Below are 17,035 nucleotides of genomic sequence, written 5' to 3' on the forward strand. Positions count from 1 at the left end.
AGGGTGGGGAACCATATTTTCAGAGTAACTCCCCACTTGATCCTGAAGGTCAGCCATATTTGGGAACCCCTGGTTTAGGCCATGCTATTTACTTATGATGCAGATATTTGAATCAAGTAAGACTGCCCTGAAATCACATAGTAAGACGTTACCCTAGCCCAAGGTCAGCCAATGAACCATGTGGTCTCCAGATGCCCCCTCAGGTAGAGCTAACGGACTACACCTCTTTTTCTCTTCTTGAGGGAGCACTCGAGGTACCCACTACCCTTGTCCTTCACAGATTTCAAGTTACATGCTGAAATTGGGCTGCAATAATTTATTGAAGGTCTCTATAAGAAACATTTTCGGGAAAATTACGTAAGCAGCTGTTCATAAAACATCTATCGAAGTTATCGTCCACCTCCTTCCTCAGTGTCTTTACGCAGTATTCCATGGGAGAAACATTTAGAATCTGATGCCTGGAAAATCTCAGTCTTTCCAGAGATACCACGCATTCTTCCTTTTTGGTAAGAACTAAATCTCTGCCTGGGCTGTGTTAAAATCCAGAGCCAAGTGTACTGCACACTCACAATAACTCCCTCTCTCCTCCTTTCCTGGCTTTCCATTTATTTCATTACACTTGGGGCAGTACATTATGAGCCCTCTTTCAATCACTTCTGGAAACCAGGGAGTTATGAATAACTAATAAGTTTTACCTTTCATCAGTGATAATGTTTTCAGGAGGGGAAAAAAAATGAACAACAACACAGAACTCCCTTCAAAGCTGTGACTCCAAGCAGTATCAACTCCAGAAAGGTCCTAGAATTGAACTGTGGACTAATTACAAAACCAGAACCACCAAAGAAATACTGGGGTGATGGAAGTGTCTGTCTGAAGTGACAAGCCTTAACAGGAAAGAACAGCTGTGTGATTCTGGAGCAAGTCACTGCGGCTCTCTGGAAAAGGGGAACGCTTCATTGTCTCAAGGGATGGTACTTGGATTTTGTAACTGCTCATTTCATAGAATTTTATTTCACAATTCATCACTTGAATGACGAAAATACCCAAATTGCTCTTGTATTTTGATTGCTGTGATGGTGAAATTTCATATGCCTATAAAAATACGAAGAAATGTTCACAAACTAATCTGCTCACTGTCACTATTTCCTTGGAATGACTCTCAGGGGTGGGTGGGAGAGCCTGGCGGCCCACTCTCCTTTCCACACACAAGCACTGTCCATTTAGGACTTTTCCCCTTCTCTCACTTGTGCCCATCAAAAGGAGAATTTAGAATCAGATGACCACAGTCTTAGAATTCGAGGAAATGTTAGAGATACATCATAAACGAGGAATTCTGCAGCCAGAAAACCTTAAATGCCATTTGGTTCGGCTACCCGCACAAATGTGAATTTACATTGAGTCTCAATTGTCTTTCAAAGGTACCTCCCATGTTTTCTTTGGTGGGGGGTGTTTAACATCAATTATTACTATTTCTTGATGAAACTAAGCATATGTTCAGGAGACTTTTCTAAAGGTAAAAGGGAATAAAGTCTCTTCTCCTTTCCTTAGTTGCTAGTTCCTCAAGAGGAGGCGTTTGCTACTGACCACATCCTACGAATCCTTTCACAGGCTTCATACAACCCCAGCTATAGACTATAAAAGGAGCTACACGTCCTACATGAGTGGCTCTCAGTCCTAGGGCTCAGGAGAAACACCTGAGGACATTTCAAAAGTAAGGCCGCCCAAGTCTCAGAGATTTACTCAACCAGAGGTAGGACATAAATTTTTCAAAGCTTTCTAGAGGATTCTAACGTGTACCTGGGTTGAGAGCCACTGCTCTTAAAAAACATAAAAAAGCATGAGGGCTTGACTTAAAAAAGAAAAATAAGAGGAAGAGAGAGAAAGTTTGTATTTTTAAAGAAGGACATGAAACTCATGGCTTGGATAATTTTATGAATAAAATAACATGACTGACAACATACAGTTTTCTCATTAAATACATATGAATTTGCCTACTCATAGCCCTTTCGGGATTAATAGGACCCTAAGAAATGATTAGATCTCTTCTGCAGGATGCTTAGTAATCATTAGATTTTGTCTTGGATAGATTCATTCACCATTATGAATTATTTTTCTCCTTTGAGTTGTTCATTCATAAATAAGCCAAATGATAAACATCACCAATGCCTGGCATATTATCAAGTATTTAAATATTTGCTAAATGAATGAAGACATCGACACTTAGTTCTCTACATGAATGCCTTGTTTCAAAAACACTGAGCCATGGGACGCCTGGGTGGCTCAGTCGGTTAAGCGTCTGCCTTCAGCTCAGGTCATGATCCCAGGGTCCTGGGATCGAGTCCCGCATCGGGCTCCCTGTTCAGCAGGGAGTCTGCTTCTCCCTCTGCCTGCTTCTCCCCCTGCTTGTGTGCGCTCTCTCTCTCTCTCTCTGGCAAATAAATAAAATCTTAAAAAAAAAAAAGAAGAGAAAAAAACAACACTGAGCCAAAAAAGGCGGGCAACGGAGTGTCTCAGAGAATAAGGGCAACCATAACAAAATGAAAATACCAGCGACCACTCAGGACAGTGTCTGCCGTATGCCCACCACGGTGTCTGGGCTTGCCCTTCATCCACTCCTTGCAGCCTCACCACCTCCTTCGAAGGCACAGAAGGCTTAAGTAACTTGCCCAAAGGGACAGCTGCTCAAGTCTGCTTCTGCACCCTGGCTCTGTTCCTGAGTCAGAGCTGACAGACTGAGAATGGGGCATTAGAATACTTTTCCTCACTCACTCGGGTCCTGTCTTTCACAGATATCCCTTTGGGCATGCCAATTTTTCAAAGCCTCTTTTGTGCACAGTGTTGGCCACTCAGAAGTAAGTAAGTAAATAAATAAAGCCAAGCTGCTCCTCCGGTCTCTTGAAATATGTTCTTTCCCCATCCAAGCTGTCCCACGTGGACTCACGCAAGCACAGGAAGACAAAAAGCACAAGGTCTCTGGAAGCTGTGGAAGGAATGCAAAGGAAGCCCCAGGAGAGAAGTCAGCTGAGCCCGCTGGGGGAACAGAGGAGTAATGCAACCGGAGAAGCAGCAAGGATGCAGCCAACGCCTGACCGGGGACCTCTCAAACTCAAGCCCGTGGTGCTCCCAAAGAGAGAACTGAACAACCTCCACATTCTGATGCACTGAATTCTGACATGATAAAGCAAAATTAGTTACCTATCTCCAAATCTGCACGCTCCTGTTTTACTGTAGAATGGACAATTAGCTCGATCTTTCTCCATTATCCTTAAGTCCATGGGTGGCTCTGGGTTTTGCCATGTGGCACCATTTTCCAACTGTTGAAAATAACCATGACTTTATTGGTGGTGTAAAAATCCATGACGAACTCGATGTTTAAAATGTATTCAAATTATTTTGGTCAAAAAAAAAAAATAGATTTAAGAATATACACATTTAGGTCATAACAGGCAATCGAGACTTCACAAACAATCGTCCAGAGACATGCACTGTGTCTTTCTTGGCTCCCAGTCATTTCCCAGGACTGGGCACCGCCGTGGCTACGGGAAGCAGTCACCGAGGTCTCCCTGCTGCCCATCCGTTCTGAATGGGGTCAAAGAACTTGTCAGGGAACCACCCCTGAGAGAGACCCAAGTTGCTCTGTAGCAAGTTCACCCGTTTATTTTGGGACAACAGCACGTGGTGTTGCTCGCACACACTTTAAGGACTGTAAGTACAGTCCATGGGGCGGGGGGTGGGGGGAGGCCACAGGTGACACAACTTGATACCATTTGCTTTTGTTCATCAAAAACCTCTTGCTGCTGTTGCTGCTGTAAAAATCACAGAGCTGCAGAAGTGATTCTGATATTCAGACATGACCTACATAGCTTACCACAAAATGAACATTCTACTAGAGGGACGGTTTTTAAAGAAATGTTCACTGGTCTCAAATTCTGAATGAAAGGTTTGAAAATACCTCATTTTCAGCCTGCTCCAGCATCTTCTGCACAGCTTCCTACAAATGGTGCAAACATAGGACTAATGAAAACCTGCAAGTCAGGAAAGTCACGTCTGGTTTCTCTGGTTAAGAAGCTCATGTGTATTAAAAAAAAAACAAAAAACACACGCCAAAGGCTTCAGGTTCTAATTTGCTTTCTACAGCACAGATCTTCCGAAAAGCTTTCAAAGGACATATAGCTGAGAATGTTTATTCAAATAGGACATTTATTAGCTCCCATTGCAAAACACAGTCTTATAATAGTTTCAGTAACAGTAATATTTAGCATATTTGATCATATATACCACATTCTAGCTTTCAAGATGAGTGATATAGTATCAGTGAATTATTATATAATGCAATGCTTAGATCAAACATCATCAACACTTAACAGATGTTAAATTATGACATGAACAGTAGTAATTCGGGTTGATGAAAAAATCTCAAACTTTTCGGTAAGGCAAAGGAGTCTTGCAATATACTAGTAAATTCTGAGCTCACTGTCATTTAAAAGTTTTAAATTATTCTTCACAGACTTCTCTTCCCTAGCCCCTTAAAGCATTACATAAAAGACTCCTCTGTGTAGCTGCTTGAGAATGCGACCCGGTCACGTGGGGGTCCTGGCTAACTTCACGTGCTCACAACGCAGCTCTGGGTCTTCTTCACCCCCATCCACCTGAACGCCCCGCATCTCAGTAACTGATGCTGCCATTCATTTGCCCACTTGTTCAGACTAACAACCTAAGAAGCAGAACTGGAATTCCTCTCCTTTTCCTTGCCCTCCCTGCCCATTCAGCCTCCAAGCCAGGGCCCCACCGCCTCTCCCGCCACACACCCCAGCTCTGAGTACTTATCCTTACTAAGCACTCCCCTCATCCAAACCGCTGTCATGTCCTACCTGGAACAGTGGCCTTCTAACTGCTCATTCTATTTTCATTCCTGTCTCCTTGGTGACCACTCCCTGCTCTCCCCCCCTTCTTTATATACAAAAGTTAGAATGATCTGGTAAAGGTATAGATATAAATTAAATGAAGTCAAACCCTGCTTAAAAACCCCGCAATGGCTTCCCATGACACTTAACATAAAACCCAAACTCCTCCTTCCAGTCCACGAGGCCTTACATGAGCTGACCCTGCCTACCTTCCTGACCCCCTCCCTCACCCCCACCACTCTCTCCTTTGGTCTCCAAGATTCAGGCACCCTGACATCTTTTCAGCTCCATGCTCAGGCCTCTTCCCTCTGCCTGGACCCCTTCTCCCCAAGATCTTTGCACTCAGGTATCCGCTCAAACATCGGCTCCTTGGACAAGTCTTCCTTGACCAGGCAATCTAAAGAAGTACATCCCTATCCCAATCACTATCATATGACTCTATTTCTTTATAGCACTTAACATATCTCATAGCACTTAAAATTATCTTTTTTGCTTACTTATCATCTGGCTCCCCCATCTAAAAAACTCAAGGAGAGCAGGTACTGTGTTTTTCACTGCTCTTATCCCTCTACTAGAAAAGTATCTAGCACACAGCAGAAACACGGATTGCATATCCCTTTATACATGCTTACAACCTACCTCATTTTACCTGCCTCTCCATAATGTCTCACCTGACTTCCTTTGAAACAAAAGCCTTAGCTTTTTTAAAAGAAGCCTTTGCTTTTATCTGATGCCAGAAAGACTTCAATTGAGAACATTCTACTGTTAAAATGAGAATCGATTACTCTATAAAAACAATGACAAGCTCCCAACAACTTCCCTGCCCCCTAAAAAGCTAGCATGGTCTCGCCTCATCTGTAACGCAGTGCTCAAATGAAGGTGTTAAAAATCTGCACTGGAGGGGCGCCTGGGTGGCTCAGTCAGTTGAGCATCCAGCTCTCGGTTTTGGCTCAGGTCATGATCTCATGGGTCATGGGATCGAGCCCTGCATCAGGCTCCACGCTCAGCAGGCAGTCTGCTTGAGGATTCTCTCCCTCTACCCCTTCCTCTGCTCGCGTACTCTCTCTCACATGTGCTCTTTGTCTCTCTAAAATGAATAAATAAATCTTAAAAAAAAATTTGCATTTTTTAAATAACTGATGACCTGACACACAAAAAACAACGTTTGTGGAGGCTGCTTCTACCCTATCATGACTAGGATATAAACAAATGCATTTTTCTCCATGAAAACTACCCACTTTTATGCTATTCAAACTTGGGAATATGATAGAAAAGATACATCCTGAGGAAATCAGTCAAGGAATGATGAGCTGTGGGATCTTGGAAATAAATACACTGTGTTAAGGAATAGCAGCAAAATATACCAAAGCAATCTTTAAAAGATCCGGAAAGATACATACATATACTTATAGATTCTTTTTTCTAATGAGTAACTATGTGTTAGCTACAACGGCCTTTATAGCCAAGTTGGAAAGGAAGTCAAGATTTAGCAACAAAAAATATTTCCTAATTCCTCAATATTGGAGTTCCTGATTTTTTTTTCAGTCAATTCATTCTTGCTGACATGTTATAAGCAGTTAAATGTCTTATTAACTCAGTAAATGTGAACACAACAGAAAATATTCTCTAAATGGGTCAACCCATATACAACAATCTCAGAAAAACACTTTGGTGTGAATGTAAAGAGCTAGAGCAAAAATACATTCGCTCTGGGGTGGGACAAAGTGGCAAGCAGGGGCCAGCTGCCTGTTTTTCAAAATAAAACAACAGAGTTTTATTGGAACACAGCCACAACCATTTATTTACATATTATCTATGGCTATTTTCATGCCGCACCAACAGAGTTGGATGCTTGCAACAGAGACCATACACACCATAAAGCCCCAAATTTTTACTCTCTGGCCTTTACAGGGAAAGTCTGCCAATGTCTGGTATAAACAGGCAGATGGGTAGTTGAAGGAAAAACTTCACTGCACAGACCCAAAGAAGAGATAAGGGAACTCTAACGTGTATCTGTACTAAAAACAGGACTCTTCCTAGACAGGAAAACAAAGCCCAAACGCTGATATGCCTACAGCTCATTCTTCAGCCCCAGCCCACACCGTATCTGTGCACCAAGAGGATACGCAGTGCGTTTATCCTCCTGTGACAGGAATCACCTCTCTTTCTCTCTTCTCCTGTAGCTTCTGTTCCTCCTCTTCTCTCTCCTTTCTCTGCTGCTCTTCCCATTCTTCCTTTAATTTTCTCTTTACCGGAAAAAAGAAAGAGAAGGAACGGTAATTCTTGTCACTCACTTTTTGAAAACATTTAACATATGGGGCAGATAAATGAAAAACTTTACCACTGGTAAAAGGGGTACTACCCATTTTTTTAAGTTCAAGATCTGTAACTCTTACTGAGAGTTATTTTGGTTAACTAATTAGTTAGTTGGCCATCTGATTAATATCATACCTCTTGTTCTTCCTGCCGTTTTCTAGCTGCCTCTTCCTTTTCCCTCTTTCTTCTGAATTCTTCTTGTGCCTTCTGCTCCCGAAGTAACCACGCCTCATGTAATTTTTGCCTACAATGTAATGATGTAATCAAATAAATGAGCACTAGTTTACAATTACATACACACAATGATAGCAAAATGACATATTTGGGAATGATTAAGCTATCATGAAAGGTATTTTCTAGAAAGCAGTTAAGTGGAGGGTGAGAGGAACAGAAGATATGAGTAGTGATCTTGGAAAAGCACTCTGTCTCAGTAGCTCTCTTCCTAGAGGGTAACAGCTGAAAATCCCTACTTCTACATTTCCTATCTGTGACATCTTTTACATAGAACGAGGACACTACAACTTTCCCTTTAGGTTGACCATCAGGATGTTTAGGTGTCAATAAAGATGACAGCAAGTCTCAAGGCACCATCTAGCTTTTCACGTTCAGAAGGTCCTACCCTTCCTCTTCTATGCATTTTACAAGCGGCACCCGCGAGACCGCAGCACTATGGAAACCTGGCATCTGCCACCCTCTATCTTTGCCCTGCTCCTCTAGACAGTTAAGAGTCCGCCGTGACTTGCCCCTAGCATGTAAACTGCTCAAAAAAAGGAACTAAAACTCTATTTGAGCATGTTTTAAAATAAAGGAAGCTACGGGTTTTAAGATGACAAGGAGTTATACAAATAAATTAGCAGGTGTCTAGTTTATTTTTAAAAATGACCAATTACAAAGAGTGATGTTACCTTAAAATGGCAAGCATCTCAGACATTAATACCACAAGTTTCTAACTGAAAGATGGGTTACATTTCTTTTTCTTTTCCTTTTTTTTTTTTAAGATTTTATTTATTTATTTGAGAGAGAGCACACAAGGAGGGGGAGCAGCATGCAGAGGGAGAGGGAGAAGCAGGCTCCCTGCCAGGCTCGATCCCAGGACCCTGAGATCATGACCTGAGTTGAAGGCAGCTGCTTAACCGACTGAGCCACCCAGGCGCCCCGTGATGGGTTACATTTCAAAAGTTCAAAAGCCAATCAGGTGTTTAGAACTTAGATTGCATTTTCCCACTGAATTTGTAAAAGGGAAGTGAAATACGAGAAACAGTTCTGTATTACTTCAGCAACATTAGGCATTACATAAGGTTTTAGGTATAGCCTGGGGAACCTATTCACAATTTCAAATACCCTATGGGAAAAGAGATTTCATTTCCAACTCCACATTTCCGGAGCGTATCTTTTCACCATGGTGGAGGCAGACACATCACATCGGTCAATGGTCCTGTGCATGTTGTGGGTTATGTATAGATGTTTCAGTGTGCAGAATTCTGACTTAGGAGTCTTTTGAGGAACATATTAATTGTATATAAACCGAACCAAAGCGCATATAAATCTAAGACCTCAAGAGTCAAGGTTAGAGAATTGAAATGTTGGTAACTTGCATATACCGCTGAGAAGCAGAACTGAAGAACTCCCCCGCAATGGGAGGACTTGAGGAGCATCTAGCCTGGCTTCCAGCAGTGTCAGGCTGTGCCCTGGGGTTGACCCCAGTCCTCCACCCGCCCCCTGACCCGTTAAAATGCCTGCCTGACAAAGCTCAAAGCTGCTGGGAAAACGGACTCTCCGCTCTAGCCAAAACAGGACCATTGGCCCCTGCCCTCGCTCTCTTAGAGCATTTACTAAAAACGGCTTATAACTGTGACTCGGTCTCTCTCAAGGACCTGAGAGCCCTTTCTTGGAAATGTAATCTTTAAGAAGGAGAAGGCTCCTGTGTCCCAGCCTCTGTAAGGCTAGAATCCTAACTTCCCTGACTGCCTGCTAACAAGTGCAGCTGGCCTAGTCCCATTTACCCCGCCCAACCCTCTGTCCTTCCTCCCCTCTCTAGTTCCCCTGCGCCCCTGCACTCCTCCCGCACTCTCCCTTGTAAAGGCGCTGATCGTCCCTACACAAATCCAAATGGAGCTCTTGCCCCTACAGTCTGGAGTAACGCAATCCAAGCTGACCTCACCACTTTATCGTCTGCCTGCATTATTCTCGGAGGCTATACATCTGCTTTAAGGCAGTACATAAAGCCGTACGGTATTTCCACAGAATTCATTCTCTTGCTTTTCAACAACAAACTATCATGCGACTGGTACAGGAACAAAGATCAAAGGAACACAAAGATCTGGTTACCTGATTTAAAAGAAGCACCTCAAATTAAATGGGAAAACAACAAAAATGACCCCTATTTCAACCATATACATCATCTTCATCATAACAGAAATCTCTAACAACCAGAGTTATTACAGCATCTCCTATCTACTAACACTAGGTTAAGTGCATATACTTGCCACCTCATTTCATCTCCCCAATTCCATGAGGTAGGTACTAGGATTGATTTTTTTTCCATTTTTATCTCTATATTTAAGACAAGGAAATTGAAGCTTAGAGAGATAAGCAACTTGAACACAGCTAGTTAAGTGGCAGGGCCAGGACTAGAAGGCAGTTCTGGCTCAATCGACTCCATGTTCTCAATCACTACTACATTTTCTTTTGGCATTTTGCTGATTGCACCTATTTATGTGCTTAGGTGGAGAACAGGAGTGAATTACATGCAAAGCAGCAACATTCCCTACTAAACATGCCACTAAATAGCTAGAGAGTGTCTATAAAGTTTTCTTACTCCTTTTAAAAATATTTTTTTATTGTGGCAAAATATACATACCATAAAATTTAGGATTTTAACCATTTTTAAGTGTACGGTTGAGTAGCATTAAGCACATTAACATTATTGTGCACGGTTTGGGAAAAAAACTACCCCTTGAAAAATACTGAGAGAAATAGAAGATTTTCATCATCTTGGGATGGAGGAGGCCTTTTACAGTCCAGACACCACAGTCAGATATCATGATGAAAGTTGATGACGTGAAAATCAAATTACGATAGGTAATGCCATAAGTCAAGTTAGGACTGATGACAAATGAGAAAAACATACATCACACATATGACAGATAAAGGATGAATATCCTTAATCAGTAATAACCTTGCTTACAAAATGTAAAAAAATGTATCCCAAAAGAGAAAGGTGCAATACTTAAGCAATCTAAAATAGGTAATAAAATATATTAAAAAAATACACAAACTTACTAATTAAGAGATGTACATTTGAAACAATGAAATGCAACTTTTCACTACAGGAGTTTTAAAACTTGATGCCTGGTGTGAGTGAAGAAGGTATGGGGATACGGGAACCTTGATTCACTTCTGGAAGGGCTGCAAAATGGGGTGCCCTTTCTACCCAACCATCGACATTTTACATGTACTTATCCTTTGATCCCAACAATTTCATTTCTAGGCATCTTCCTGAGGAAATAATAGGACAATTACCAAGGATATATAAGCATGGATACTCATGGCAACTTTTCATAGAATTGTAAAAATATGTGAGTATAAATTAACAGTAAATAATAGGAAATAGGAAATTCATGGTAAATACTAAGTGAATGTTATTTAATAGTAAATAACCCAAATCTCCATCAGTAGAGAACTACAGATTATGAATCAAGAATAAATTATGCTACATCTATACAATGGACACTATGTTGCCACTGTAATGGTTGAATCGGGTACCTGAATCAACACTGAAATACAGGTCCTACATATTAAGCAAAAAAAGCAATGAAAATGCATAAATAACCTCCCATTATAGACATAAACACATACAGTACATCTACACTCTTATATTTTTAACAGCGGCTATCTTTGGGTATGCTGAATTCATTGAAGCCCTTTCACTCTTTATACTTACTTCAATTTCTTTTTCAAAAACATTTTCAAATTAGCAAAAATAGTGAAAAATACTCCCATTTAGAAAAATGAGAACATCTAATTTTAGTCTGTCAGGTGGAGATTTAAATATTTTATCCAGGGTTATTTTATAAGACCTGTTTTGTACAAGGTGTTATAAAGAAGACCTGTACTAGTTCGTAAAGACTTACATTATTTTTCTTTTTATTATTTTTTTTTCTTAAGTGGCATGGAGCCCAACACGAGGCTTGAACTCACGACCCTGAGATCAACACCTGAGCTGAGATCAAGAGTCAGATGCCCAATGAACTGAACCACCCAGGTGCCCCAAGACTTATAATATTCAAATAAAACAACTGGATTCATGAGGAAGTTCTCCGATCACTGCTGACCTCTCGATCTCCAACAGCTTCTCTTCTTCTAGGTGTTGTTCTTCAATAAAAGCATCCTCCTCCTCCTTCTGTGAGAGTCCTAAGGAAATTTAAAATGTTTTATTAAACGATCCAAATATTGTAAAACCTTGGTCAATGATTCAGGGGGAAAAAAAGATAAAATCTAATCTTTACAAATATGGTACGAATCTGTTTTTAAAGCCTTCTAATAAGGGCTCCAACCAACCAAATTTGAAACAATTTGAAACCCAAAAAGAACAATAATGGTAGATAACACATTCAATTTAAAAAACTAATTGATGGGGGCGTCTGCCTTCGGCTCAGGTCATGATCCCAGGGTCCTGGGATCGAGCCCCACATCAGGCTCCCTGCTCAGCGGGAAGTCCGCTTCTCCCTCTCCCACTCCCCCTGCTTGTGTTCCCTCTCTCGCTGTGTCTCTCTCTGTCAAATAAAATCTTTAAAAAATAAAAAATAAAAAATTGATGGTTCCACAGTGATACTCAAAAAAGTGGTGGAGTATGAAAAGGAACATTCATCTTTACAGAAGAATGGCAACTAAAAAATGTAGAAAGACTTAAGTGGAAAGGTCATTTTTGCAACCCCAACTAAAGAACTGATTTTTTAAAATATGCTAAAAACATCGGATGAAAGCTTGTTGGGAAGAAAATACTTACACCATCTCAGAACATCAGCTCACAGAGGAGTACTAATTACAAAGGGGAGACATCCTTTACAATGGAGGCATCTGATTGACAACACTCTGACCACTTGTAGCAATACTAGGAGTGGAACGACCTGACATTACAGGCCTCCTGATGTGTGCAATGAGAAGTACACAGCACCGGCTTTGTAGTATTTGCCATAAGGAGTGTAACCTGAAGCTAATCAGGAGAAGACAGGCTAATCCAGAATGTAGGGCATTCTACCAGACAACTGGCTTGAACTGTTCACAATCATCAATCTTGAATTGGGAAAGTTCAAGTATGGCCTGCATATCACACCACTGAATTACTGTTCCTTACCTGGCTGCAAGTCTGATATTATGCTCCTTATTCTAAGGAGACACAGGCTGAAGTATTTAGGGGTGAGAGATCATGGTATCTGCAACTGACATGCAATGAATTCAGAAAAAAATATGTACAGGGGCACCTGGGTGGCTCAGTCGTTAAGCGTCTGCCTTCGGCTCAGGTCATGATCCCAGGGTCCTGGGATCGAGCCCCACATCAGGCTCCCTGCTCCGTGGGAAGCCTGCTTCTCCCTCTCCCACTCCCCCTGCTTGTGTTCCCTCTCTCGCTGTGTATCTCTCTGTCAAATAAATAAATAAAATCTTTAAAAAAAAAAATGTACATATGTATCCATCTATATAGGGAGTAAGGCAAAATGTTAACACTGGCAAATCTGGATGATGTGTTCATGGATATTTATTGTACCATTTTTTCAACTTTCTGTACACTGGAACATTTTCAAAATAAGAACATGGGAAAATATCTTTAATATAATAACTTATTATATAATAATAATACATATATATATAACTTCCCATTCAGAATTTAAATTTGGGGGAAAAAAGGAGGAAAACTGAAGCGATCCTAAGGAAATATAACAGAAGATCTCAGGCTTCAAGGAAAAAGATTTTCTGTCACATATGTTGAGTATAGGTCTAATCAAAGGCACACCCAGTCCTAGATAATTACAATTTACTTAAGTAAATTTCATTATTTCAGCACCTGAAATTAAAATAGGTAAAAAAAAAAAAAAATTAGGATAAGTTCTAACTCACGGAGAATAAAATCTAATTATTCAGATTATTAAATGAGCTAATGTACATAAAGGGCCTTCCAGAGAACCTGGCACAGGAGTTATGACTGACTGACCCATAGACTAGACATTGCCTGGCACAGCTGATATTCAAAACTATCTGTTGCCTGGAGCGCCTGGGTGGCTCAGTCGTTAAGTATCTGCCTTTGGCTCAGGTCATGATCCCAGGGTCCTGGGAGAGCCCCGCATCGGGCTCCCTGCTCAGCGGGAAGCCTGCGTCTCCCTCCCCCACACCCCCTGCTTGTGTTCCTGCTCTCTCTCTCTCTCTGTCAAATAAATAAATAAAATATTTTAAAATATATATATGTATATATATACATATATGTATCTGTTGCCTGACTCAGTCACCCCTTCATCCTCCCAAAAACAAGCTCACACTCCTCGGAAGTGATCATTAACAGTACTGGGTGTAGCATTTGCTCAATACGTACAATCAAACATATGCAAGGATACATATTAAGTATAGTATATCTAATTGTATCATACATATAACTATAAATTGGAATCACGCAACTTGCTTTTTATTCTTAATGTCACTTTAATTTCTGACAAGGCAGCTCATTTCAGGCTATTTCAGGTAGAACTGCTGAAGAGGCTACCTGTAAATGAGAGGTCAATATTCCAGAAATTTCTACCACTCATTTTCCAATTCACTCTTAACAGCAGTTCTTATAGACCATCTCCCTATTCTAGCCTTCTGGGTATTGTTTGCCCATCCAATGTGTGCTACAATGAACAGCAGTGTTTGGTAGGCCACACTATTCATGAAGCACCACTAAGAATTAGGAGTTGGAATGGGCCAAAGTAGGAGCAGTAGTCCAGAGACAAATGCTTAGACTTGGATCTGCCATTAGCTATATAATCCTGACCAAACCTGTGACTGTATCCTTCAACTGACTAAACTGCCGAAGAACATGATCCACCCGGCTCTCCACAAAGGCTCACTCTGAAAGCACTTCGCGAAGTCAAAGGTGGGGGGGGGGGGGAATCCAATGCAATAAAAACAACAGCTCTAGGATTTAAAAGAGGGAAAAAAAGATTAAGAAGTTAAAAAAAAAGTTATATTGGAAGAAAACAGGTTAAGTAAACAAAGGTAGCTGAGATCGCTAAGGGGGTGGGGGAGGGGCGGGGGGAGACAGACACCAAGGGCATCAATAACTCCAACCTACCCTGTTTTTTCCTTTTATCCCTGATGCTTTGTCCTGCCTTTAGTGGTCCAGTTTTAAATAAAAGAGAGATGCTAACACAGGCCACAGGTAAACATCCTGCTCCTCCCATTCTAAATATTCCAAGTATTGGTACTAAAAATAATTGCTAGGCAACTCCAAGGGTAAATAAAATGCCTATAGTTATGTTTCACAAGGCTAAAGAATACTGGTTACTTGAGGCCCTTGCCTGTGGACTGCGAGAATCGTCTAGATACATTTTTGCGATGTATACAAATATCAAATCATTACAATGTATACCTAAAACTAATGTGTCAGTTATACGTCAAAGGAAAAAAAAAAAGAAATGTCTGAAGATTTGCCTGCATAATCTGGATGGCAAACATTATAATGCAGTACTACTGTGTGATTTCAGTGCTTCCATCTGCATTTATAACTAATATATAATTTTATAAGTTAGTACTAATTTCATTGTATTAAACAGGCGGGTTTAATATATATTTGTTAGATTCTGCCATGTGAAGGACAAATGACACCATCGCGAGTACAGATGAAGGTGCCACAGTATTTTAACAGGAAAAAACAACAACTGGTAAATAACTACAGTGCAACAGTAGTGGCACTCCCAACTCCAATCAGTACCATGTTCATGCTGAAAGCTTGTTTCACATCATCCCTAACATTACATTAACGCAGATTTGAAGTTTACTGGATGTGTAATTTCACCCGGTTTTATAATCTTGTACATATATTGTTTTATAGTCAAATAAGAGTTTCATATCTGCTTTATGCTTATATATATACTTCAGTGGCATTAATAATAATTTGAGTCAACAACGGGTCTCTTGTGTTACTCAAGTTTGAGAAAAATTCGCAAAATGTCTAAACCCCTCAAGTCCTGTTTTTTTGTTTTTTTTTTTTCAAAGATTTTATTTATTTATTTGACAGGGAGAGACACAGCGAGAGAGGAAACACAAGCAGGGGGAGCGGGAGAGGGAGAAGCAGGCTTCCTGCGGAGCGGGGACCCTGATGTGGGGCTCGATCCCAGGACGCTGGGATCATGGCCTGAGCCGAAGGCAGACGCTTACCAGGTGCCCCTCAAGTCCTGTTTTTCAAAGGAAAAGACTCGCTGAATACTTACTATGTGCAAGGGCAGTGCTAGCTGCTGTAATTCATGACGCCTGCACCTGTAATATCAGATACTTCATAAATACTTACACATAATCAGTGGTTGATTCACCATGACCTTTTCCTTTTCCCCCCGCTTCAGTACGTTAATATCGTTTCTGAAGTGGGTCTAACATAACTTTACTTGGGAGGCAGTAGCCGCTGTCATTTTTCAGCAGACAAGTACTTGGCTTCCTTCTGGCACTGGGGCTTCAAGTTAGGACGGGAGCGGAGAGAGTAATTTCATACACAGAGAACAGGCTGAGGAGTCGGTTACCTGAGTCCCTCAATCGAGCCAGTTCCTGCCGACGTTTCTTTCGTTTCGCCTTCTTCAGGGCGGCCCTGTACTTTTTGTGGCTGGAAGATTGAAACAGGCACACACCAGCGTCAATTGACCGCACCTGAGGCGCTGCCTGAATGCCAACCCCCCCCGCACCCCGCCGCGCCCAGTGACAGGCAATCGCTCGGGTGCGCGGCAGTGAAATCTTGCTTCCCGGGTTTTAATTACGGAACACCATTTACTATCGCCTCGCCATTCCACGACCAGATGGCAGGTCTTTTCCATCCCGCCACCTGTTCCCCTCCTCGCCTCCCTGAACCCACAGACGCCCGTGACAGTTCGGGGCGCACCCCCGGGAAGGACTCCAGTGGCCGCAGTGGCTCGCCTGCTTGGCCCAACTCCCCTTTCCTTCCTGCTTACACATCCTCCATGTCCAGCCTCGGGAAGCTCCGTCCCCTCTTCTCGTCAGCTCATCTCCCCCAACCCAGCTTACCTTGGTTTCTCCGGAAACATCATCTTCTCAGGCGCCGCCATTTTGCCAGGGCGCCACACACCAGCACCCCCTGACCAGAGGTGGCCGGAAGAGGCGGGTTTAAGACAAAGGGTGCGGCCACGCGCAGGCGCAGGTGCCGCGGGGAATCGGGCGGAGGGGAGGGTTCCTCCTTCTGGGAGGAACAAAGACCGAAGACGGGAGGCTCCGGTAGGCGGCTAGTCTTCCAAAACTGCATAAACGTCTCCTTCCCGAAAATTCCTACCCCTCCCTGAAAGTAATTTTTCCCTCCTAGCGCTTCCCCATTGCCTTATCACTACCTGCCCCCACACCAGAGTGGTCTGTCCTGTGTCAGGAAGTTAAAGTCACACTTCTCTTTGTCTCTCTCTCTTGTCCTCATCCACTCACAAGACCTCGTCCCACGCACAGTCACTCGCCTAGCTTCCCAGCCTTACTTGTCCAGGCTCCTCCTTCTGCGGTTCCACCTATCAGCCCCTCAGACAAACTCCAGAGTCCGCCCCCTTCCATTCACACCTGCCACCTCTATAGGGAAACCAACA

The 17,035-nt window shown here is 42.1% G+C and overlaps 1 protein-coding gene across 1 annotated transcript in view; it reads right to left on the reverse strand.

Annotated features, from left to right (window-relative positions):
* ZRSR2 (zinc finger CCCH-type, RNA binding motif and serine/arginine rich 2) overlaps positions 1-16,919 on the reverse strand; it is a 28,173-nt gene extending 11,254 nt beyond the window's left edge. Inside the window, exons 1-7 of the mRNA XM_078063927.1 lie at positions 16,479-16,919; positions 15,983-16,062; positions 11,555-11,633; positions 7,356-7,464; positions 7,064-7,150; positions 3,953-3,991; positions 3,196-3,314 (exon numbers count right to left, since the gene is read on the reverse strand). Coding sequence (XP_077920053.1) covers positions 3,196-3,314; positions 3,953-3,991; positions 7,064-7,150; positions 7,356-7,464; positions 11,555-11,633; positions 15,983-16,062; positions 16,479-16,519 — 554 coding nt within the window. The 5' untranslated portion in view covers positions 16,520-16,919. The remainder of the gene's footprint in view (positions 1-3,195; positions 3,315-3,952; positions 3,992-7,063; positions 7,151-7,355; positions 7,465-11,554; positions 11,634-15,982; positions 16,063-16,478) is intronic.
* Positions 16,920-17,035: the final 116 nt, after the last annotated feature.

Source organism: Halichoerus grypus, chromosome X, assembly GCF_964656455.1.
Source record: "Halichoerus grypus chromosome X, mHalGry1.hap1.1, whole genome shotgun sequence".
In the NCBI taxonomy this organism is placed as follows: Eukaryota; Metazoa; Chordata; class Mammalia; order Carnivora; family Phocidae; genus Halichoerus; species Halichoerus grypus.